The 24,707-nt window shown below is 40.8% G+C and overlaps 1 protein-coding gene across 5 annotated transcripts in view; it reads left to right on the top strand.

Annotated features, from left to right (window-relative positions):
* The window catches only part of MAPKBP1 (mitogen-activated protein kinase binding protein 1), a 100,655-nt gene that overhangs the window by 63,403 nt on the left and 12,545 nt on the right, over nucleotides 1–24,707 (top strand). For all 5 annotated transcript variants that reach the window (XM_068193461.1, XM_068193458.1, XM_068193456.1 and 2 more), the window contains 16 exons: nucleotides 632–778; nucleotides 1,673–1,857; nucleotides 1,968–2,059; nucleotides 2,430–2,555; nucleotides 4,202–4,272; nucleotides 4,715–4,836; nucleotides 5,746–5,821; nucleotides 8,366–8,477; nucleotides 9,038–9,101; nucleotides 12,143–12,268; nucleotides 18,732–18,880; nucleotides 19,588–19,637; nucleotides 20,180–20,416; nucleotides 21,381–21,550; nucleotides 23,161–23,306; nucleotides 23,718–23,888. In XM_068193461.1, coding sequence (XP_068049562.1) covers nucleotides 632–778; nucleotides 1,673–1,857; nucleotides 1,968–2,059; nucleotides 2,430–2,555; nucleotides 4,202–4,272; nucleotides 4,715–4,836; nucleotides 5,746–5,821; nucleotides 8,366–8,477; nucleotides 9,038–9,101; nucleotides 12,143–12,268; nucleotides 18,732–18,880; nucleotides 19,588–19,637; nucleotides 20,180–20,416; nucleotides 21,381–21,550; nucleotides 23,161–23,306; nucleotides 23,718–23,888 — 2,044 coding nt within the window. The remainder of the gene's footprint in view (nucleotides 1–631; nucleotides 779–1,672; nucleotides 1,858–1,967; nucleotides 2,060–2,429; nucleotides 2,556–4,201; nucleotides 4,273–4,714; nucleotides 4,837–5,745; nucleotides 5,822–8,365; nucleotides 8,478–9,037; nucleotides 9,102–12,142; nucleotides 12,269–18,731; nucleotides 18,881–19,587; nucleotides 19,638–20,179; nucleotides 20,417–21,380; nucleotides 21,551–23,160; nucleotides 23,307–23,717; nucleotides 23,889–24,707) is intronic.

Here is a 24,707-nt window from a genome sequence, read left to right as displayed (position 1 = left end):
CATGAAATAAGTGATAAAATCTGAACTCTCGTCCTTCTTAACATATTCATCTGAACATGTGGAAATAGCCTCTCAAATGTCTGTCATCTTGCAGTCTGTCTAGTTTTCCCTTTCCCTCAGAGGGAAGGAAAGGAAGTATAGGAAACAATGGAGTTGTTAAGATGTTGAAATATGTCTAACAGTGGTCAGGAGAGGAGAAAGTGGGAAGAGGTTGAGAACTCTGTTTTTCTTTATTAATTGCATCTCACCCTTCTGAATTATAAACTGACAGTAGTAGATGAAAGTTGCAAACAGTGCAAGGTGGTTATTGCATGGCCATTGTTTGGGATTTGATGTGCTCTCTTTGAACTATTAGAAACAAAAGATACCGGTTTGTTGCATGCTTCTTAAGGAGGTTTTCTGTGATGAAGGAAGCTCAGTGAACATTTGTTTGAAGTCAGTATGAAGCACTGGTCTGCAAATAGGTTTTTTGTTAGAACTGTCTGGCTTTCACCTTTAGAAAACAGAGAGGACACCCCTTTTGTCTCATTTTGTTTTGAAACTTGCTACCAGTGTCTAGGGGGCCAGATGCCAGGCAATATTATTTAGGCAATATTAATCAATATAAAAATATGATTTTACTTACCCATAGATGTATCCAGAGGTGAAGGACAACAATCAGCCCTGCCTCCCCCCTGGTTCTTTCATCACCTGCTCCTCTGACAACACCATTCGTCTGTGGAACACTGAAAGCTCCAACATCCACGGCACAGCCCTGCACCGCAACATCCTCAGCAATGTAAGATCCTAGGCTAGGATCACCTCCTTGTCCTTGGGGGTTGCTCTTCTTCACACACAGATTCCCAAGTTAAGGCCCAAATTTCTTCGTATCTCCGAGTCAACACAGGTTTCTGTAAACTGAGCACAAATCTGGCTAATTGTATGAACCTGAAGAAACATGAAAGGAGTACTGGGTGGAAGGACAGGTTGTCTGAAATGGTCCTAGGGGACTGTTGCTATTTTCACAAACCACCCAGAGAGTCATCAAACTTAGTCTCTTCCATAAGGGCCATAGGTTTCAGGAGAGCTGGTTCTCTTTTACTGCATCTCTGTGATGTGTAACCACTTTTAAGATTTGTTTGGAAAAGGTGCATTAAATGAAGCAGAGGTTTGGGAAATTGAATGAAAAAGTTTGCACTCACTTCATCTATATAAGAGGGAGGCTAATTATACAGAGCAGTGATTACATATGGACACTTGCTTCTGTTCTCATCTGAGTTGGAAGACCTCTGGACACAGCAGCCCTGACCTCAGGAATCAGGTGGAAAAAATTCTTGCTTTTTCTGTCAGTACTCAGACCGCTGAGTTAGATAATCCCTCGAAGCCTTCCAAGTTCCTGCTGTGTGTCCTAGTATGTTGTAATCACTAATCCCAGAATTTGTCAGTAGTGAAGGAGATGCTGTTAGTTTCTAGGCTGAATCTTTTGAAAGGGGTGATTGTGAGGCACAGCTGTGAAACTTTCATCCTACAATCTGAAGGGGCTTAGTACTTGCTCCTAACTAAAAGGTCCTACCGATTACAGCATTGTTGCCAATAAAATGTTTATGTTGGTTAGGAGATCAGTTTCTAAGGCAGATGCTTTGCTTTAATATTTTGTAACTAGTAAATATTTCTGGGTGTATTGTGTCTCCAGGACTTGATGAAAATCATCTATGTAGATGACAACACTCAGGTACTTCTGGACACTGATTACAACTCAGTGGGAAGTGCAGACAAAGCTGATGCACAAGTGCTGGATACGAAGGTGGGGATACGAACTGTCTGTGTGAGTCCCAGCGGGGAGCACCTGGCCTCGGGGGACAGGATAGGCACTCTCAGGTAATCTCATAAAGCTTCTTATGCAGATTGCAGAGTGCTCAGGCATGAGAAAATAACCAGGTCTTGCTAATTTTATTAAACATACTGAAATGAGCCATGTTATGTCCTAGAATATATGAGTTGCAGTCTCTGAAGGAAATGCTGAAGGTGGAGGCCCATGACTCTGAGATCCTATGTCTGGAATACTCCAAACCTGACACAGGTAAATGCAATTGAGCTGCTTCCTCTTTGCCTATGAATGTCATGTTGAGCAAGTCAGAATATCCAGCTCTGGTATGTTAGAATTGTCATGCTGAACCACTCCTGGATTTCAGAGCAGCCTTCAATTGTTGGGCCAGTAGAGCCAGGCTTTGAGAAAGTCTTCTTTCTCTTACTTTTTTTTGGAATATTGTATGTTGAGATTGCAATTTGTTCTGTTTATTATTATAATGCGAAATTCAGATGTGTTACTTTGTGTCCATATATGCACTTAGCTACAGAATAATGTTTTGTTCCTAAGATGACTTGGGAAGCTGTTTTAAAAATGACTTTTTAAGCCATGATCTTGCAACCTTTTTCAATTTCTGATTCAGGTTTAAAGCTTTTGGCCTCAGCCAGTAGGGACAGATTGATTCATGTCTTGGATGCTGGGAAGGACTATAGCCTGCAGCAAACCCTGGATGAACATTCTTCTTCCATCACTGCAGTGAAGTTTGCAGGTAGGAAATCATGTCCTCCCAATCAAAGCTGGATTTGAGCACTGCTGTTGTCCCCTTGTGGCTGTAATTTTATCTACTTAAATACTGGACTAGGTCAATCTGAAGCTGCAGCTGGGTCATTTGGTCATCTTTTTCAGTTGCAGTCTTAACAGAAGGTGATACTTGTCTTCTTTTCTGATTTTTGCTTTAATTTCCTTTCTTTCCTCCCTCTTAAGAAAACCTCTCCTCAACATTTCTTTGGAAAACTGTTTTCTGTAATTATTTACCTCCTTTAACTGATTTCAGAGAGAACTAATTTAGGAGAACTCTGAGCAGCCATTGTCCAAAAAAAAAATCCCAAAACACACCAAAAAAGAAGTTTTGGGTAAAGTAAATTTGTGACTGTAAGCCACTGTAAGGCTTTGCATTCCTGGAAATGGAGCTCATTTTATCCCCAGCACTCAGTTGCTACCAATGGTCAGACACCAGTCAGGAACAGCAAGAGCTGGCTGCTCTGTCAGGGGAAGCTGGTAGCCGGGGTGACAGGAAGGCAGGCAAAGGTAGTGGCCTTTTCCACTGGCTGTAGGAAAGTACTACAGGATACAAACAGGAACAGATCAAGTCTAGATACAGCCAGTAGTCCTGGTCACCAGACAAATCCATGGTGATAAGACCACAGATTCAAGAAATTCAATGTCTTGATCAGTCTGGAGTGGTCAGGGTCAGCTGTAGTTCAGTGCCTGCCAGGCAAGTCCATACTAGCAAGGCCAGATGGAGTTCAGATCAGGAAGGTGAGTCCATGGGTTTGGTCAGGCTTTGGGTCAGTGGGGTGCATGTCTGGGCACAGGTGTGGCTGCAATGCTGCAGCAGTGTAGCTCAGTTTGGGCTCCAGGATGAGAACCTCAGCTTGAAAACTGCTCCTGAGTGGAGGGACTTATTGAAGATTCATAGCAGGGGGTCCCCAAAGCAACTGTATGGCTTTTTCAATTTTTTTTTTTCTGGAGGAGCTCCAAGGCCAGCAATAGTTTCTCTGACATATCTGTCTTATCAGTGAGCTAGCCTTGAATGCAGCCAGCTGAGCTTCCAGGAGATGAGGGAAGTGGGCTCAAGGCCTGGCAGCTAAGGCCTTTTTGCTGGTCTATGAGCCAAGTGCTGGCACGCTCTAAGTGGGTGCAGTTCAAGGACCTGTGTGATGCTGGATGCATTGTCATTACTTGGAGTTTTATCAGGTATTGCTTTGCTGCTTGGTTACAGAAGAGTCCTAAGGGAAGAAGAGAAGCCTGACTGTGCAGTAAGAAAGGGCAGCAAGAAACATGTGTCCAGCTCTAAGGTCTGAAAAGTGCCTATTGCCTGTTTTCAGCTTCTACTGAGTGTGAATGTGCCATGTTGCCACAGAGAGCTGTGGCACACAGAGATATGAGCATATTGGTGAGGGAGAAGACAGAATTACTTCCTAATCTCTTCTGAAAAGCCTCTCTGTTGGAGCCTCATGCTCTCTGAGCATGAAAGACATATGCTGTCCCTGAGAAGGGGCTTCTGTTTTGCTGCCTGGGGAGGAGTCAGACTTAGCTAATCAGGACTGAAATAAATGAGCCGTGGTATAAATTGAAACTTTTCCTCCACCTTGTATATGTGTTTATCTTTTGTCTCCTGCCTTTTTATTCCAGCCAATGATGGGAAAGTGCGAATGATAAGCTGTGGGGCAGACAAGAGCATCTATTTCCGCACTGCGCAGAAGGTAACCTTATCACAGCTTTTTGTACATGTCTAATTCATAATCTCTCCACAAAGGAGTTACTTCAAAGAATGATATCAGAGTTTCTGTATGAGCTTGTTGCTATTGCAGCCTCAGTGCTTCCCACTGACTCGATAGAAGAGATTACTTTCAGAGAACTAGTTCTGTGAAGCATGCAGTTACTCCCAGCCTGACCTCTCACAGCAGAAATAGAGAACTGTTAGGTTATCTGCTTTTCTTTCATTGCCAGAGCTATTGAGAAAACTGGTGAAAGAGTATGGGCTGAAGGGAAGAGTTGCTTGTGCCTCCAGTCCCATCTGCTTCCAGTAGCTCCCTGGGAAGCATTGTTTTGTGCTGTCTGTGTGAGAAGAATCATCTGTATTTACTTGCTTTTAATAATGGATTAACTACTTGATTTTGACACAGTTGTTACCCATATGTTTAGACAGGAGAAGGGGTCCAGTTTACCCGAACACATCACATTGTTAGGAAGACCACACTTTATGACATGGATGTGGACCCCAGCTGGAAATATGCAGCTATTGGATGCCAGGATCGTAACATCAGGTCTGTTTCCTTCTCAACTTGAAAATATTTTTCCAGTCATAAATGAAGCAGCCCCATCTCCATCGTTATTCCTCTAAGTTCTTTGATACAGCATTTTCAGACAGACCTGAGGCACTGTGAGGTTGAACTCTGTCTTTTCTCTCACTGATAAAAAGCTGTGTATATGTGCAATTCCCATGGGATTTGTGGTTTCTCATTGGGTGGCTCTGCAGAGCAAAGGCTTTCTACTGGGGGAGCAAGTGTGCCTTCCTTGGCACATCACTGAACTGTGGGGCAAGAACTGCTGCACTATGGTAATTTTTTGTTTTGAAGGTACTTAGTGAAAAGCTGTGGGGTTCTTTGGAATACCTGGGACTATGGGAACCTAAAATTGAACTAGATGTGACTGTCATTGAACAAGTGGAGTCCATTCTCTTCTCTATTTTTATCCATTTCTCCAATCTATCTGCTTGAAAGCAAAGGAATCTCTCTGTAGCTGTGTATCTCCTCCTATTGTAGCTGTGTGAAATGTTAAGAGTTTTGGTCATAGCTAAATATCACTACTGGATGTAATTTGGTTTTGTATTCTAACATAAAGTGTCTTGCTCTCTTAATCCTTTGCTCTAATATGAAGGAGACCAGGTATTTTTACAGCAGTGAGGACTGATTGATTATTGGCTTGAGAATAAATTGTCAATTTTAATTCAGATAATCTGCCTTTGCATTACTTTTGAGGTTGTTTCTTGAACCATTTAAATAACTGATGATAATACTTCATGGAGATAATTTCTCCACTTCCTGTAGTTTGGCCCTGTTTCCTGTATTTTTTATGGAATGAGGAGCAGGAACAGGGAGAGAAAAGCATCCTGGTGGCAACAGCCCCAGAGTAGTGGGCACAATGAACCATGTTATCTTATGTCATCCCGTCAGGGTTTTCAACATAAGCAGTGGAAAGCAGAAGAAGCTTTACAAGGGATCCCAAGGTGAAGATGGCACCCTTATTAAAGTAAGTGTTTTATTTTCCTTCCTTTTTCAAAATTTTCAGCTTTTCTGAGTGTAGCTCATGGACAAGAAAATGAAATACAAATCTGAGTACAATTTTTTTTTCTTGCTCCATACTTTGTTCTTTACCCTGCTGCTGTTTCCTCCTACTTCCACCCTTAAGGGCTGGTAATATATTTGGGTTTCATCAGGCTAAACCAGGAAAAGAGTCAATAAATGCTGAAGCTGATCTTTGATTTTTCTTTCTGTCCTGTTTCTGAAGTGAGTCACAGGACCGTGCTGTAAAAACAAGTAGAACCGCACCAGTATCTGTCAGGAGATTATTTAATCCATTTAATTTAATCCTTTACTTTCTGCTCCAGAGAGCTCACTCTGGTTTTCTTGACTGGTTTTGTTAGGATTTTTAAAGTGGAAATACCTGTTGATCAGTGTTTGTGAAGTGGATTTCAGAGGGCAAATAGAAGGGAAACTCTTTGAGTTGATAAAATTAAATAGTATTGGACACAAAAAGCCTGGGTCTTGGAGTTCTGGACAAGCATGGTATTGCTTAGAGAGAGTCTGTTCAAGTTTCCCACCTGCTGAGTGCATCCAGGCCTTGGGCCAGGGGAGGACACCTGCTTCTGCCACTATCCAGGGCTTACCTTCGTAAATCAGGTGTGTTCAAGATTCACAGTGCAGTGGAAGAACTGCATTCTTGTCTATAAAGGGGGAAAGCCAGCTGACAAAATCAAAATATCTCTCAAGTTGCCAAACAAGCTTCTGCATTGGATTTTTTTTTCACTGATAATTTTCTGCTTCTGCACAGGCCAGCAGTATTATTATTAGGGACTGGAAGGAATGTCCTATGAGGAGCAGCTGAGGATTTAGGGCTTCTCTAGTTTGGAGAGGAAGAGGCTGAAGGGTGATTGCATTGCTCTCTACAGCTTCCTGAGGAGAGGACACACAGGGGGAGGTGCTGAGTGCTTCTCCCTGGGATCTGGTGACAGGATATATGGGAATGATTCAAAGCTGCAGTAGGGACATTCGGAAGCATTTCTTTACTGAGAGTTTGGTCAAACACTGGGACAGGAGTCCTGGAGAGGTGGTTGATATTCCAAGCCTGACAGTGAAGATGCATTTGATCAATGCACTTAATAACAAACTTTAAACTTGTGGCCCTTATGGAAGAGACTAAGCTTGATGAATCTTTGGTCAACTCTGAATTGGTCAGGCAGGAGTAGATGATACTACCCTTCTAGCTGAAACTGTTGATGGGTGTAAATAACTGGGTAAAAAGGGAGGAGGAAACAAACAGTTTTGTTCAGTGTCAGCTCTTCTGTTTTACAGAGAAAGAGAAGTTCTTTCTCTTTGCCTATTATAATTCACACAAAATTTTTGTAAGCCAGAGCAAAGAAAATGAAAAACTGATGCTACATTTTAAATTGCTGATAAACTTCGGTGCTTGATTAGATTTTTCTCAGATAAAAAACCATGAAATGTTCTGGGAGCTGGATTCTTTGTTTTTGATATCCTTCATGTTTTTTGTTTTTTTTTTTTTTTTTTTTAAATGTGTATCTCAAGTGGAGAATCTCAATTTCTTTTACTGTTGCTTTACTCATTTTTAAGACAATTATGTAACCAAGGGATTATGGTTGTCTCTGGAATTTAAACTTTCTTGGCATGTTATTCTGAGATCATAATATACATTGCAGTTTAATGAGCAGAACTCAAACAGTGACACTGGAAGCAAGTATCAACAAAATAAACATAACATACCAAAGAGCCTTAATAAGAGCCATAACAAACCAAAAGAATTACCATTTTTGAAATTCCATGTCTCCCTTGAAAAACACAGTTTATCCTCTCAGTTCCTTAAAATTCTATAAAGGACAGAGCAGGACATTTGGTGACAGTAACTGTATTTGCTGTGTAGTGCTGCTTTAGAGCTGGTGAGGTATTTGCAGGGGATTTTATATTTGATCCAAGATAAAGCAACAAATAGATGCATATGAAGAAGCAAACAATAAACAAAATAGCTGAAAAATGTGAGCTGCAAATACTGGAGATGTGACAGCATCATTATCAAAGACAGTTTCTTGGCAGTGTTGAGTTCTTTTTGGCTTTCACTCCTGAGAACTTGAATCCTTTAATATTTCACTTAACTCTGTCAGCTCTGATGTTTATTCTTTTTTTTTTTTTTATGGTGTGTGTGTTTTGGGGTGGAAGTTTCTTGTTGTTTTGTTTTGATCTTAACATAGAAGAAAGTAAGACCCCAACAGATAAAAGAAAGTAGGAGAGAAGTAGAAATCTGTCCATTGGTGGCAATACCTTTAAAGTCATGAAGGCATTTAATTTAAGTGCCTTCAGTCTCTGATTAGGTTGGAGATAGTCTTAAAAGTCTAGTCAAGTTAGAGATTTGTCCTGGGATACTGGATAGGTTGGTACTCAGTTGGACTCCTGTGGGGGCTACTTGCATTTTATTCTGTCTTGGATATTCTGGACTATTTTTATGTAGTTTGAAGGTAATTTCTCACCAGAATCTTTGCATTCCTCTGGTCTCCTAAACCAGGTGCAAACAGATCCTTCTGGTCTTTATATTGCAACCAGTTGTTCTGACAAGAACCTGTCCATCTTTGATTTCTATTCTGGCGAGTGTGTTGCAACCATGTATGGACACTCAGGTAAGACTTATAAACCTCTGGAAATTAATTTTGTTCTGCTGATGACTATATAGTAGAGTCTCATATTAGTCAAAGCTTTCCAAAGATTTCTCCCCACCAAAGTTTACCAAATGGGTATTTTTGAATAGATTGTAGCTGGATGAAGTTGTAATATTTTATTGCAAGTTCAATTTTTGCATTTTGCACACAAGCACACGTGCATACATACCCACCTGTCAAGCCATGTATTTATTTACACAGTTTATCTAGCCTATAAAGTAGTCTATGGGGTTTTTTTTCAGTGTATATTTAATTTCATTATGATATACCCTCAGCTCCTATCATGCAGGAGCTCTTCTATCATAGGCAAAAAGAGAATTCGGTCTTCATGTATATTTTGCCATGGAGTACCCTTTCTATGTCAACCCTAGATTCTTGGTTAAATGGTTATGGTAATTGGGGCATATTAATCTGTGAAGTGGGAATTACTGAGTGCAGACAGGCTATTTGGCTAATGATCTCTTCTGTCCATTTGAATAATTCAGGGTATATTGGGTTTTTTTGTGCTTTATTTCTTACAGAGATTGTAACTGGGATGAAATTCAGTAATGACTGCAAACATCTGATCTCTGTTTCTGGTGACAGGTAAGAGGTTTTGCTAGTTTGTGATACTGGCTTATGCCATCTCATACTGGATGTAACATGTCGTTAGGGAAAGGTAGATTTTTTTTTAGGGATATTTAATGAATTCCAAATAAACCTCAGAGTTTTCTGAATCCTGAATGTGTGCTGTTGGCAAAGCTGACAGAGCTTATGTTATCTTTCCATGGAATGAGACCCATGTGAAGTATTTCCCTTTTCTGGGAGTAAATACTGTTCTGTGCTGGAAAGGAGACAGACATGTGACCTGTTTCCTGACCAGCCTTCAGGGCTATGATATAAGTCATCTTGGGCTAATTTTGCTAGTGGTACCAAAACTTTTTCTTGCAATACTCCTGTTGGTGAAGTTTCACCAGGTGAAAGAGTCTGTTTAGCAGCAAAAGGGACAGGCCTGTCCTCACTTTTTGGTCCTGTCCATACGGTCCTTTTCTCGCTTCCCTGAGTCAGCAGTGGTGCAGCTGACCCCTCATGCAGCTAATTCAGGTCACTACATCACTACTCCCCTGAGATAAGTTTTCTGCACACTTAGTGAGCTAAATCAATTCACTAAAAGCTTAAGTAGTCATCAGTCTGAGCCCAAGGAAAAAAGGAGAATACTTGCCTAATATGATGATGATACAGGTGAATGGAGCCACTATTTCTGGAATCAGTGAATGCTTAAATCAGCTGAACTGAATAATTTTTTTCCTTTGAGAAAGATGGCTCCTGGAGTGCTATTGCAAGTTCAGAGCAACCCAGATTCTCTCTTTTTTTTTCCAAATTAATAAAACACAATTGAATTGGAAAGAGTGTTTTAGAGGGTGAGTTGTTGTAGAACATACAATACATCACCTTATATCTCATCAGTTTATTATTTCTGTCTTTTAGTAATAAATAATTTAGTTTTCCTCTTTTATGTGTTTAAATAGATTAGGGACAAAAGTTGTAGGAGAGAGGGTCCTTTTGTTGTGAACTTAAAAATTCCAGAAACATGGAAGGTTTGAAGTCCCCAGTGATCCTTGTGATTTAGTGCAGCATCCTTTTGTTGACACTTCCTTGAGCAAAAGGGTCATTTTCTTCATTAAGGGTATGCAGGAGGTGGATGAGAAGTGAGGAAAGAATTCCTGAAGAAGTTTGCTGTAAGGAGATGAGAGAGCATCTTTCTCAAAGGAGAACAGGGAACATAGTCTGTTCACACACAGCAGCATGTGTGAAGAAAAGAGCTGAGAATAGAGAAAAAATAGGGATTAGAAAGGGCACAAGGACTGTGAGATTCATGTGAGAAAAGTGATGCAAGGTAAGAAAAACCAAAACAAAATCCCCTCCCCAAACCCAGCAAAAGGGGTAGGTGGGCACTTGCTTCTGCAGAGTTTGTGTTGGATGCTAATGTGGTCACAGGCTTGGGTTGTCTGCTGCTTGTCTCTAGGTATGATAACTGTGGGGGTGGGATAAGTGAGCAAGCCAGATTTGCTTTCAGAATTTTGTTTCCTTCATTTCAGTATTTTTTTCAGCAGCAGATTATGGTTGCTGTTACTTAGAGAGAGCTGCTCCTTGAGGGGAAACAGCTGGCTGCCTTGGGTTGCCATGGTTCCCAGACACAATGCCTCACCCCTTTCTCCTGGTTGAAAAGCTCCAGTGGGAGGATGAGAGTGTGTTCACAGGCAATGCAGAGTGTATGTGATTTCAGTAGCTGGGAGTGATGCTCCTGCGCATGGCACTGGGGACAAGAAGGGAATTTTTAGTTTTGCCTTAAAATCTCCACAGACTGCAAAGACAATATTATGGGGTTTTTTTGTTGTGATATAGAAATTTAAACCTTTTAAATTGTTTTTTCATGAGAGAGAAAAAAAAATGAAGATTCAAGTATTCCGGATCCTGGCACTTTTGACATTTGCCTCAGGTCAGGGAGACCAAAGGTCATTATTCAAAATGGCAAAGCAAATTAATGTTTACATGCTATCAAGAAAGAAGGAAAAATCAGTCATTGAAAAATCTTCTGTGTATTGGAGCATCCATGAGTATACTGACACTAATGGGTCTTGAAGAACTGAATTAAATCCTCCTTGGATTCCAAACTAGGACGCAAGATTTTATAAGTGATAGCCAAAGCACCATCTCTGTTTCTACATCAGTGTAGGTATACCCAGCTAGACAGGAAAGATGACTGAGATGAAAAGAATTAGTTAGCATTGAGGTTAAATTTCAAAGACAGTGCTGGTCATTTTACTTTCTAGCAGCTGAAGATGAGATACAGTGTTCTTTAACATAATGAGGAATATTTTCTAAGTTGAATTTCTGAAGAAATTCATGAAATGAGACCACACTGTTGGTTTATTTCTGTCAAGTGCTTTTGAGTTCATTGACCAAATTCAGTCAAATTTCAGAGAATATTTCACAGAACATTCTGAATTGGAAGGGGCCCACAAGGATCATGAAATCCAGCTCTGAAGTGAATGCCCATACAGGAATTGAACCCATGGCCTTGATGTTATTAGCACTGTGCTCTGACCAGCTGAGCTAATGGCTGTGTAAATTCTGTGCAAGTGTCCTGTTTACTTGTAGTCCCAAGTAAAATATTAGGAGCACCCTGCTGCAAAAAGTACTTCCACATGAGCTTAACTGTTAATATTGGGACTCCATGGGATGGTGGGCATTAGGAAGGCCTTGCCTTTGGGGGTATAGGCCATCAGATCTTAGCCACTCTTCGAGGGTGCAAGGGACATCTGTAGGCTCCACTTATCCTGGTGACCATGGAGGGACTTGTTACGGCATTTCCTTCAGCAGCTGGTCAGATAGTCAAAAAAGGTATAGGGTCAGAGATGAGTCTGTGTAAATATCTCTGCAGTTGCTCTCGCTCACAGGGAGGCTTTGACAGGCAGGTTTAACCCTTTCATTATGAGGCTTGTGATGGGATTGAGTTTCTGTGAAGCTGTTTCTGCGTGTGTCTCTGCCACAGGCAGAAGGGCTCTTGTTTTTCTCTGCACTGGGAGTTGGTATCAATAAACTGAACTGAGACTTGATCCCAGCCTCACCTTTCTCTCTTTCAGCTGCATCTTCATCTGGCGTCTGAGCTCAGAGATGACCATTAACATGCGGCAGCGCCTGTCGGACATGAAACAGAGAGGGAAGCAGGCGGAGAAGTCTCCTCCTCACAAGGCAGCTGGTCTCATGAGGTGAGCAGAGCACACTGAGAACAGGTGGCTGACTGTGTAGGGTGGAATGTGAAAGAGTGGCACTGGGATTCAACTGTAAGGTTTTTGCTGTCTTCACTGATAGTGTTCTTCCAAAGGTTCTCTTATTCCTCTGTTGAATTTGGTTTTGTACCCCCCTTCTTTGGATATAGAAACCAGACTGGGATCTTCCAGGCAGACTTAGTGTGTTCACTGATTGCAGTATGTATGCAATGCCTCTTGTGTCTTAATTTAGTTTAATGATGTGGTCAGAAACTTTAATAAGCAGTTCACTTAGGAATACTGAGGATGGTACACAGAATTCCACCAGGGAAGCTGTGATCCTTCATGAGTAAAGTTCTCTAGATCTAAGCTGAATGCAACTTAAAGGCTGTTTTCTGTGGTGTCCGTACTGCAGTATACCTGTGAGCTCAATGAGTTGGCTATGTTGATCATAATTCTGAAAGAGTCCTTACACACTTTTGCTGTTTCTTTGTTAACTATTTTCTGGAGGCTGTGAAAAAACTCAGCTAGAATAATTATAATATGAATAATAATGACAATATAATAATAATATAGAATAATTATAATATTAATAATAAATACAAAAATTAAATGGGAAAAGCTCTTGCTAGCTGAATAATATTATTATTTTTGCTAGGTAAACAACATATCTAAAAACAAATTACTGCAGCCTACAAGCTGAATAGATCTAAATTTATCTAGTGACCTTTCTTTTAAAAGTGGTGCTTCTGTTTTTAAACAGAACAAGAGTGACAGGGTATTTTTGATTATTAGTCTAATGTGTTTGGTTTCTCTGTAGTTTGTAAGTAACTGAGACTGTTGGACTGTAACTAATGCAGAGGAGAGTCCTGACCAACCTGTTATGAGATCACAGCAGGGGAAAAAAGGATAAATGCAGATTTTTTTTGTTCCTATGTCCCGAATGATTGTTTACACATGGAGTTCTGGATATAAAAGTACCAAAGCATTGGAGGAATTACCACACTGGTTGTTGAGTATCACGTGGACTTGCCCACTCCCTTTGGCAGCAAGCAATGTTGTACCAAGTCTGTCTACATAGTTTTGTTTTGGAAAGTCTTGATCTGCTCCTTCCTGAAACAAGTCTTGTCTAGTAAGTGCTTTTGGTGACAATGTTGGGAAAACGCAGGAAGCCTTTTTTCTAGCCAAAGTTCTGGATCTGTCAAGCAATGTGCTTTTTATAGCAGTCTCTCTATTATTCCAGCAGCTGCAGCTTTACCCTACCAAGACTCAGCCTGTGACAGATAATCCCAGTTCTGTTCCCTATGAGGTGATACTTGTTTCCATCACAGACTCTCGCTGAAGGGCGGTGCTAAGTGCCACGCCAAGCCCAGTACTTTAGTAAACTTGTTTGGTAGCCTCTTTGCAAGCCTGGAATCTACTTGTCAGCTTTGAAAGCTTGTTTTCCATTTTGATCGTCTGCTGTGGTCACTGGAGATCAGCAAAGACATAATTCCCAGAGCATTTTGGATTGGTACTGACAATGGAAGAAGAGCCTATTGGAACAGCATTATTGAGGTGGGAGAAGAAAAACTAATGAACTGAGTGAGATTTGTTTTCCAGGTACCCTGTACCTGTTCTGATTGTTTCCAAAGCCTGTCTGTATAGGTTGTAGAGTTAAGTTGCAACTTGTGGTGTAAAATTGTTGTCTCAAAAGACTGGCAGTAGTATGAGAAAGCTCCCTGCCTTGTGATAAGTCATTTCTTCTACTAGATCTTCTTCAGAAGAGTATTGCTAGAATTTGGTGGGGGAAGGAACAGTTTCTGCTAGTTCCATGGTATGAGTGTATTGCAGGATGAATAATCAAAATAATGCTGGGATAACAAAATTGATCTGAGGAGACAATGGGAGATGAAGATTTCCAGTTTAGGACAGTCTATCCAGATGCAACTGTCAGGGCAGGAATTGACCCAAGTGAGTAACATCAGCAGTGTAAATGCACAGAAGATGCCTTTTTGGGTCAAATCAATGCTCCACAAAGCCCAGTATTCTTCCTGTGACTGTGGCAATGGAAGATGCTATTTAGTGAGACACTCTGTGAGCCTTGCTGTATGAACCGTTGTGGTCCATTTGCCTCATGCTCCATTGTTACATCAGGAATGTTATGAGGTACATTCCTACCTTTTTCCTTTACTATCTGGACATGGACCAATTGTCCACTGAGTTAGTATAAATTCTTTTTGAACTTCATAATATTGTCTGCCTCTGCAGCCTGCTTTGGTGACAACTTCCTGGAGTTCACTGCTCTCTGTGGAAAGAAGGACTTTTTTTGTCTCTGTTAAAGCACTTTCCTACTAGTTTTGTTGAAAGTCTTTTGCTTCTGAATATTGTGAGCTCTGGTGATCTTTTGTTCTGCAGCCAGTTATTGGTAGTGCCCATGGTTTTGTAAACCTTCTTCATAACTTCTTTTTATCCAACCTGTTCACTGAAGAGTCCCAGCATTTCCAGTCCCTCCAAAAATTTTTAGATACTAAAGTTTCTCCTTTGAATGATTTCTCTGACCCACCTTTGTGGGACATTGTATTATCTTGGAATTGCTCTGACCTGTATGACCCACGGTTCTCCATAGTGTGCCTGAGAGCCTTTGAGTTCTACCTCTGGTTGTGGTAATTGCAGATGTATGCTTTTTTTTTTCCCTGAACACGAGGAGCTTTGATAGTCCAGGATAATAGAACTTCTACTCAGTTGATGTTGCGGGTACATTTTGATTTTAAGGCTTTTATCTTTTCAGTGAAGGAATCATGTGAAGGCCATTTAGTAGGGTTTTAGTTTTGATCCAAGTATGCGTTTATAGTGTAGAAAAGCTTGTCTCAAGTTTTAAGCTGATTTTACTGTGAAATGTTTGCAGGGCTTATAGTCGTGTTTTAAAAATTGCTTTATCAGTGGCTTTCCTTGACTCTTTTGTATAAATAGCAGGAGAAAAAAAAAATTTATCCAAATTAAATTGTCTAAAAAGTTATATATGTACACTGAAGAAGTACTGTGTGCTGTCAGATATATTTGGAAAAAAGAGCTCCTTATCAAATTCTCAGTGGGTCTTGTCCAGCCCAGGAAAGCTGTGTTGTTTCTAGGGCTTAGATTGGGGCAGGCTTTTGATGCCTTATGGTGCCTCAGTCTGTGATGAACTACTGCAATTATAACACTGGGGAAACTCTGAAGTCAGTGCACTGTGATCCTTCTGTGGGGAAAAGCAAAATAACTTTCCTTTTAAAACACTTCAGCATTTGAGGGGGAAGCAGGAGCATATAATCTGCCAGTGATACCTAGCACACAGGATGTTACAGTTTCATAAATACATCCCTAAAGCTGAGGGTTTAAGTAGCACAAGATCAGAGTGGGAATGCTGATTACATACCTCTTTAAATGGATAGTTGCCATTCTTGTGTGCTTTTTGTTTTGAGAAAGCAAAACAGGGTTGGGTTCAGGTCATAGAAAAGCCTACAGAATACCTATTATCAGTTGTTTGAATACTAGAACTCCATAATGACATGTGGAACTTTTAAGTCTATACCGTGTCCTGAAAACTTTCTAATTTAAGGTCCTTCCCATCTATTCACCCTGTACTGTCTGACCCTTCAAAAACTGGGAGCTGAAGAGCATCTGACACTGCTGCCCTGTATAGAGCAAGATCCAGGTTGTGGTGAGCTGGGAGTTTTCCTCTTCTCCCAGGCAGCTAGCAATAGAACAAGGGAAAATGACCTCAAGTTGTGCCAAGGCAAGTTCATGTTGGACATTAGGAAAAGTTTCTTCACTGGAAGAATGCTTAAGCATTGGAACAGGGTCCCAAAGGAAAACTGTTGAGTCACCACCCCTGGAAGTGTTAAAAAAATGACTACACATGACACTCCATGATATAGTTTAGCTGGGCATGGTGATATTAAGTCAAATGTTGGACTTGATGATCTTGATGGAGGTGTTTTCCAGCCTTAATGATTTCATGATTCTATGGTACTAGATTGGGATAGTTCCTCAGCAAAGAAGATGAACAATTAAAATTGAAACACTTGCTCTGAGTCATATGGATCTTGAGAATTGGATATGTCTGTACATGCTATTCTGGAATAGCTACTCTGATACATTCATTCTGGTATAATGATGCTTTGGGGTTTGGCTCTCAGGAGGAGTTCAGCAAACCCCACAAGTCTTACTCCTTAATTTTCAAAATGCTCTCAAGTTATGCTTATTTGGAAACAGCTTCTGTGCTTGAAAACTCACTGTACATTACACTGACTCCCATCTAAACATGAAAAAGAACTGAGGAAGAGTACTGAGGAGATGTGTGCGTCAGGGGGCTTAGGAGAAAATCCACAGTATATGGGGGAAGGCAGGGAAAGAAAGGAGAAATAATGAAGTCTGAATAGAAGGGTTGACTTGGGCAAGAGCAACAGTTAAAACACTCAAGACCTTGTGAACCTAGTTTTCATTTCAGGAGTATCTCAGTTTCAAGACAGTGGGCCTAGGATAATTTTGAAAATATCGTTCATTCATCTGTCTCCCTTCAAGTTACAGAACTGAGTTTGAAAAACATACTTGAGTTTTAAAAAGAAGGATGTGGAAAAGGGGCATGAAATTTTGCTGGGATAATGCAAGATAACCTTATGTTTATATCAAATAGGTTACTTCATAATTTGTTTATCACTTCATGTGAAGTATGGAAAAAATCATCTGACTTCCAAAATATGTTTTGCATTCTCTTACTCTGCTACTTTAAGGACACTGGAACATACTTTTTTCCCCCCTCACCAATTTTTTCGATCATCATCTGATGGACAGGAGCCGTCTTTCTATTTGTAACATAAAACACATGGATGGCGATCCTCCCTTCTCCATTTACACCAATGACAGTACACATAGGAGCTTGGTAAACACATAATCTTGCCTTGCCATATCACCTCATCATTGTGAGGCATTCAATCAGCTCAATGTTTAAAGGTCTAATAACCCAACCCTTCTGTCTCAATAAACTCCTCAAACAACCATGATGAACACAAGCAGAAGGATGCTATCAAAGTTACTGATACAAGGTTAATATTGCCTACCATGAATAAATGTAATTAATATATATCATAGGATGAAACATGGCATAACCTCAAACATACTGTGGTGCTTGGGCTTTGTTAGGATTCCCCTGCTTAGACACAAGAACCTGAGAGTGACAAGATGAGCATACAAGGAGACAGTAGAAACAATGAAGAGACTGACAAACTCAAATGTCAAAAGAACATGTGGATGACCAAAATGAAACTTTTTCACTTGAGAACTCTGCAGGCTACAGTCAGTTTCCCTTTTCTTTTTGCCAGAACACTTCAATGCTCATCTGAAATGGTTGAGTAGTTATTACTCCTAATGAAATGGAAATTGATGTTCTGCCACTACACAGGAAGAGAAAAGATTAAAATACCTTAACTGCTTCTTACCATGTTTCAATACTGCCTCTGATCTGTCAGCTGCAGGAGAAGTTGATCCCTTGCCAGACTGCTCTGTATTTGGTGGATGATCTATTTTTATTTCATGAATAATGCTTGGCACTCAACACCCACCAGTGATATCCTATAAATGTCACGATGAGTTTGGCACTCTAGCTCAAGGTCATGGAGTGGGGGCTACTCAAATGTATTTGTTGGGGATTCTTCTTTCTTCAATTATTGTCTGAAAGTTTATTTGTTCATTTGATTCTGTGCACTGAAGGAGTGAGCAGAGGAAAGGGAAGAGGAGAAGAAAGAGGGAGGGTAAAATTTGATGTTATTGAGTGTCCTTGATTGGTGGTGGGCAATTCTGTGCTGGGAGTGCCTCTGAGGTGTGGGTGGTAAAACTTGTCTTGATCTACTTAAACTGAAGATCTGAACAAGATATATTTTACATGATCCTTGTGCTTGAAAGTTAAAATAATCAGCATGGTGCTCTTATGGTGTGTGGGCTGTGCCTTCAGGGTCTGCCAGGAGCAATCCTTGAAATGAACCTGTCTCTTATGGGATAATTTGCCATAAACCCAATTATTTTCAAACAGAGACTATCTCTGATGTTTTTGAAGTGTAAATCAATTCCAGAGAAGAAATGCTTCAGGGCAGGAAAAAATATTTGCCTTTCAAATATAATATACCATCTTGACCTTATCCATTGACAGAGTCTGAAATGGAAGGCCCAGTTTCATTCCATTTGACTTTCTCACACTTGTTTACTTCTGATTTCTGTCAACCTTCCACGTGTATGAGAACGTTGTTGTGGCAGGGTCTACACATCTTTGTGTAAGGTTTAGCTTGCCCTGTTTCTCAGAGGTGGGCTGTGCTAGAGCAAGGGCTGTTTGAGAGAGTTGAGGCAGCCTCCTGAATATGGATGGAGATAAGGTGGAGAACTGGTGTAAGGATTGAAATGGTGGGCAGTTCATGCATAAACCATAATACTCCTGCTAATTCCTCCCTTCCAGGAATGAATCCATCTCTGCCCTGTCCTCTGTGCCTGCACTCTCATCAGATAGTGATAAGGATGGTGAAGATGAAGGCAATGATGAAGATGAGTTACGAGGGCTGCAGTCTTTCCATATTCAGTCCAACTGCAACACTGAGAGAGACTCAGGTATAAATGGGAGAGAGAGATAAGCAGAGATGGAGGAAAATGGCATGATGTGAAGGGAGGAGATGAGAGACACTGGCTTAGAGATAACAAGGTATGGGCAGAAAGAGAGAGGCCAAAACAGAAGCAGATGGATAGATACAAATGAGGAATATGGAGCTGCCCATTCCTGCATCTGAAGAGGGGTGCATTTCAGAGTTCTCTGTGTAGAAATGCAGTTGTTAAATTGGCAAGTTTCTTTCTGGTTCTAACTGGCTAAAGAAATTTTGAATTAGTTTCATGGGCTGGGGTCTACAAGCTATGAAAAGTCTGCAGAAACTGAGAGAGATCAAGAGATCTCCTCAAAAGAGAGGATTTTAGAGATGTCTGATAAAACTTACAGTAGAGATTGCTGTTATTAATTTGATGTATTTTTACCACAGATGGTACAGTGTATTGGAGCAGATTTTTTTCCCAAGCCTTTGGGAGGGCACTGCACTGTGGCAAGTGTTCTGCAGTGGTCTGCTGATTCAATGAAAATCTTACATAAAACTGTATGTTTCCATTAAAATTTTGATACAATGATTTGGGTAGTCAGTGGGAAAACGTGTTGACAGTGGTTCAAAAAGTCTAGGAATACTGCCTTTGTTGAAAGATGAAGTAAGAGGTGGTTCAAAAGCTGGACTGCTGGCCAGGATGTCATCTAGGTGCATATTTCTTTACCTTTGCAGATCCAGACCTTACCCTCTCAAGAAGCCTTTCCCATTGGGAAATGAGGAGGGTGAGTTGCTAAACCTTCAGATTGTATTTCTTGTTACAAGGAAACTGAAGATGAAATGCCCAGAGAGATTAAAAACTGTATTTGCATGTGTGGGAAAGGTGCAGTTGTGGTGGGAAACTATCGAGAAACCTTTCTCTGAAGAATGGTTTGGAGATGGTAAAATAGAGCCTAGTTTAAGAGACTAGGGTGTTTGGAGTCTAGAGCTGCACTTGGGATTTTTATATCAGTCTTTTTCCATCAGATGTTATGCTTTTGTCTTTTCATTTTTGATCTGAATCTCATGTGGTGCTGAAGCTGTTCATATACATGGATCTGAGCAAGACATTTAACTGTTCAATTATGCAAGAAGCAGCAACAAAAGTATAATTTTTACTTGGTGCTTTATGATTAAAGCTGCCCTTTCAAGCTGTCTCTTAGGCAGTTTTGAGGCTTTTGTTGAGATGGACATAATTATGTTTTTCTGTGGATCTTGTGTTTTTTCTCCTGTTTTTCCATCAGCCAAACTCAGTCTCTAAGATAGTCTGTGTTTTAATTTCCTTCAGGCCAAAGAGATAGCAGCAATCCAGCGCTCGGAGGCACCAATGAGCAAGATGCCCCGGCAGCGTGGTCGCTGGTCCCAGCCAACCAGCAGCATAGAGATGACTGTGAAATCCATGCTTGACCTGCGCCAGCTGGAGTCCTTCTCCATTTCCCGTTCTCCAAGTCGAGACTCGCTGTCTCAAAACAGCAATGGGGACGACAGAGAAGAGCACACTGACCTTCCTGTGCACATCAACAAAGTAAGGGCAGTACTACTCTGAGGAGGTGACCCCGCTCTGAGTGCATCTGTCCTGCATCTATTTGTTATTACCTACATTTATTACTACCTGATTCCATTCTTTTTACTGTTAAAGGTCTTCCAAATGACTTTTGAGGAACTTTATTAGATAACTCTATTGTAATTAATACTCCTGCAATGTGTGATTCTGCTGTCTTATTGCAGAGATCGTATGGGGTCAAGGTTTGTCTTCAATGACAGGCAGACCTCATGTTTTCTTTTAGCTCTTTGAATATTTATGTCAAAAACAAGCTGAGAAGTTGAGCTAGGGGATACAGGTGTGTAAAAACTTGGTAACCTGTTAGCTCACTCTGCTGGGATGCAGAGTTTCTTGACTCCAGTAACCACTGGAATGTGGTTTACATTAAGCCCTTAGTTCTTGTCTGTGCTAGATTAGTAAATTCTCTTTGATCTTTGTATTGATGGGTCACAGCAAGTAATGTGTTCTCATCCTCAGAAAGCTAGTGCCTATTGTCCAGTAGCAGTCTGTCCAGTGCCTAGCTTCACTAGAAGTTTTCCCTCCCCTATAACTGTGTGACTGAGAAGAGGATTCAGATTGTTGTGTGCAGTAATTCAGTTTTTGAGCTGAAATGGCCCAGTTTTGTGAATTGTCCGATCGGTCTATAGAAGGTAATGGAAGAACCTGCTGCCACATGGCTTACACTCCTCATGTGTGATTAAAGAGAGTACTTTACCAAAGAACTTTAGGGAATGGCAAACAGGAAACAAACCAGGCAAGTACAGCAGTAGTCTGACAAGTTTATTAAATAAGGAACAGAAAAGACATAGGATTGCTGTGTTTTCTGATCTCAGATTGCTGAACATAATCTGTGCTGTATTGCATACTTTCTAGCTCTGCACAGCACTTGCTGATGTAAGGTAAAACACTGGTAACATGGAGTTTTTTCTCTTTTTAATTAAACCAGGTTGGCTGCTCAATACCTCCCAAAGATAACGGGTCTTGTGTGCGACCCCAAGTGATTCGCCTTGTGTCTTGTGAAGAGGGGATTTTCTCTCAGGAACTGGAACCTTCTGAGAGTGAGGAATGTGTAATCTACCCTGAGCAAGATGAAATCCATCCCACAGACTCTAGCAGGTTAAAAATAAGCTCTCTGCTGTGCATGGCTCAGATATTTCTGTTCTGGTTTTCTTGCAGCTTGTGTGGTAACTTTGATGACTTGACTTACTGCCTAATTGATGTCAGGCATGTTTAACTGAGAGTTTTATGTCAGATGGATGCTAGAGCAATATGAAACTAAGAAGGCACCATTAAAATAATTTTCCTCTGAGGAAACTGCACATTAACAGTCTCCTCCAAGTTTTTTTTTTTTTTTGGTTGTTTGTTGAGTAAACAAGTTGAAAGTAACTGTTTTGCTTTCTCCCTTATCTGGGTTGAAAATAGCAAGGGAAAACTTGGAAGCTGGAAAACTCACTGACAGTGACACATATGTGGCAGTGAAATGCCTACCGAGGAGAAGTGACAGGACACTTATTTATGAAAAATTGGGCAAGAATTATTTAGCAAATGTAGTGTGTGATTACTCTTCTATGGGAAATAGAATGACTTGCACAGATGGAATTGAGAAGGACACTGGAGACAGTGGAGACCTTTTTTATTCCTCTGCTGTTTCTTCTGTTTTAATTTTACATAATTTAATTTTTCTGTGCTCCCTTTTATTTTTCTTCCCCGAATTTTGTTCTTCCCTTCCCCTCTTAACCTGATGCTAGTAGCTGTTTAATTTCCTTTGTCTTCTGTCATGTTACAGAGAGCAGGGCTGATAGCTTTAGACAGACTTTCATGCAAGAGTGCATGCCAAGATTTTGCAGTTGAGGCTGCTAGGTTTTGCCTAGCTTATTTTTCAGTTTTAATTTAGTGATGATAACATTTGGACAGAGTAGACCTGTGTGCTGCTCCATCATGTAAGAAAGGGAGACCCTCTGGTGATGTTGGATACAGACTGGACACATGGCAATGTTTACAGCGTATGGGAGCTGCCAGGGGTAGTTGCCATTCAGTTCTGTTGGTTGACTTCTGCATCCTACCTTGCCTTGGAGTACATTTGAAACCAAAGTATCTCAAAAAGTGGAAAACAGAAGTCCTTAGATATCTAGCAAAAGAACAGTGCTGCTGACATTTGACAAAATAAGACCCATGAAATCACAACAGAAATCAGCAACCCTGTTATACAAGATTGTATTTTTGTATGATGTTCTTCAGTAAATTAGTCTTTCTCAAAGCCAGAATCTTGTCTATTTTGCATCACAGAATTTGCCCAAAGAAGCAGGTCATGAATATGGGAAAAATGTGTATTTAGAGCTTAAATCTATGGCAAACTAGAGTTTCTCTCCTGCAGGTGTAGGCCTGGTTTTAGTCCCTTTTTCATCATGTAAGCTTGTACATTTGTTCCTCACCTGTGCTGGCAATCGAGCCAGAGCAGAGTGCTGCTGGTACCTGGTAATCATGGGAACTGACAACGTCCAGAAAATCAGACAGTCCCCTTGGGACTTCCATGTCCAAGCTTAATGAAATGCAAAAAATATACTGTATTATGATGACAGAAATCAACTTCTTTTTCTCTTTAAAGCCTTACATTTGTAATAAAAGGTGTTACTAACACAGGTAAGGCCTTATTAAAGTTAAAATGTGCTTCTTTACATGGAAACAAGTATGTCTTCTAGTGCCGTATCTTCCTGTCTCTCTTGTAGTGAGTTCCAGGTAAAAGCATTGCCCCATGGGAAGCTCTGTAGAGGTTATCACAGTAATGGATGCCCAGACAAGCACAGTCCAGACAGTGCCTGCTCTGTAGATTACAGCAGCAGTCGTCTGTCCAGCCCAGACCATCCGAATGAAGGTAAGATGCAAAGCCATTATAAATGTATTTATTTATACGTTGGCTCTTAGTGAGCTGACCTGAGGTCACACTCCTATTGGTCACACTGGTACTGCTGTACAGATTCAGAGCCATTTGAACAGACACCTCAAAGAAGTCACTGTAGAAGCAGGAGTTGGTGCACTTTCCTTCTTTCCTTGTGCACCTTTGGTTTTCTTTTACCTTGCTAGCCAAGGAAGCAGTTTTAATACTAATAATGCTGTAGGCTATGCTGTTTGTGAGATACGGTACATTGGAGAATTACTGCACGTAATGATGGCTCACTTGAACATTCTAGGTTCAATTTACCATCTTTGGTATTTTTTTTTTTAATTTGCTAACGTTACTCTGATTTAGTTTTTACAGCACTGGGTTTTTTTTGCCTTTTCCCAGATTCTGAAGGCACTGAGCCTCTAAGCGTAGATGGTGTTTCAGACCTGGAGGGAGAAGAAGGAGAGGAGGATGTGGGTACTAGTGTGCCTGAGGGAGAAATTCCTCAGCTACCTGATCAGGAAAAGTTCCTCAAGGAGCATTTTGGGACCCTGAGCAACACTGATGGAAAAGGTACATCTTTATTTTCAGTGGGGAGGCGTTGTAAGGTCACTCCTGATTTTTCTCCAGTATGAGCCATAACAGGCTACAAGTTCTGCTAGGCTTTCATGGATGTGTGTATATGGGGAGAGGGGAAAAAATGGAAAACGGTGTAAGAAGCTTAAAGAAGAGTGACATCTGTTAACTTCATTGGTCTGTGTGTTAATTTTTGTAGATGAGACTGGGCTCTGTGTCAGTTTGTGTTAAATATTGTCCCTGGAATCCTAAAGAGCTGTTACACTGCTCCCGGACTGGTTTTTCTTGTTGCAAAGGAAGGTATTGACTGCGCGTTCACCCCCGCGTAGGTGACACGCAGTGGCCTCTAGTGGTGCATCAAGGCACAGCCAGTGTCACAAAAGAAAAGCTGAAATGCTGGGTGGAGAGAGAGAATGAGAGGAGACATCAGAGTGGCAAAGGAGCTGGTTTGTCTTTGTCGACCAACTCCAGAGCAAAGCATATCTTTTTAGAATTGATAATGGTTACAGGCAGCAATATCTATGTGAGTTTTTCGGGTTCTTTTTTTTCCCTTTTATTTTTTTCCTTTTATTTTTTTTTCTCTTTGATGGGTTTGTTTTCTGCTTCATGGCAGTGCCTCACAGTCCTATAGGCAGGATAGGACACAAAGGGAAGCAAAAAAGGAGGAGGCGTACCCTTAGGGAGAGTAGCAGCTTAAGGCAGAGTAATCTAAGTAGGATACTAAAGGCAAAGGAAATATAATTATTTCATTCTCTGTGGCTTTAGCTTAAAAAAATCCCCTTGGATATCAGGGAACACTTGATAGTCTCTATGATA

Source organism: Anomalospiza imberbis, chromosome 6, assembly GCF_031753505.1.
Source record: "Anomalospiza imberbis isolate Cuckoo-Finch-1a 21T00152 chromosome 6, ASM3175350v1, whole genome shotgun sequence".
NCBI classification, from domain to species: Eukaryota; Metazoa; Chordata; class Aves; order Passeriformes; family Viduidae; genus Anomalospiza; species Anomalospiza imberbis.
This window is presented reverse-complemented; position numbering and strand designations above follow the sequence as displayed.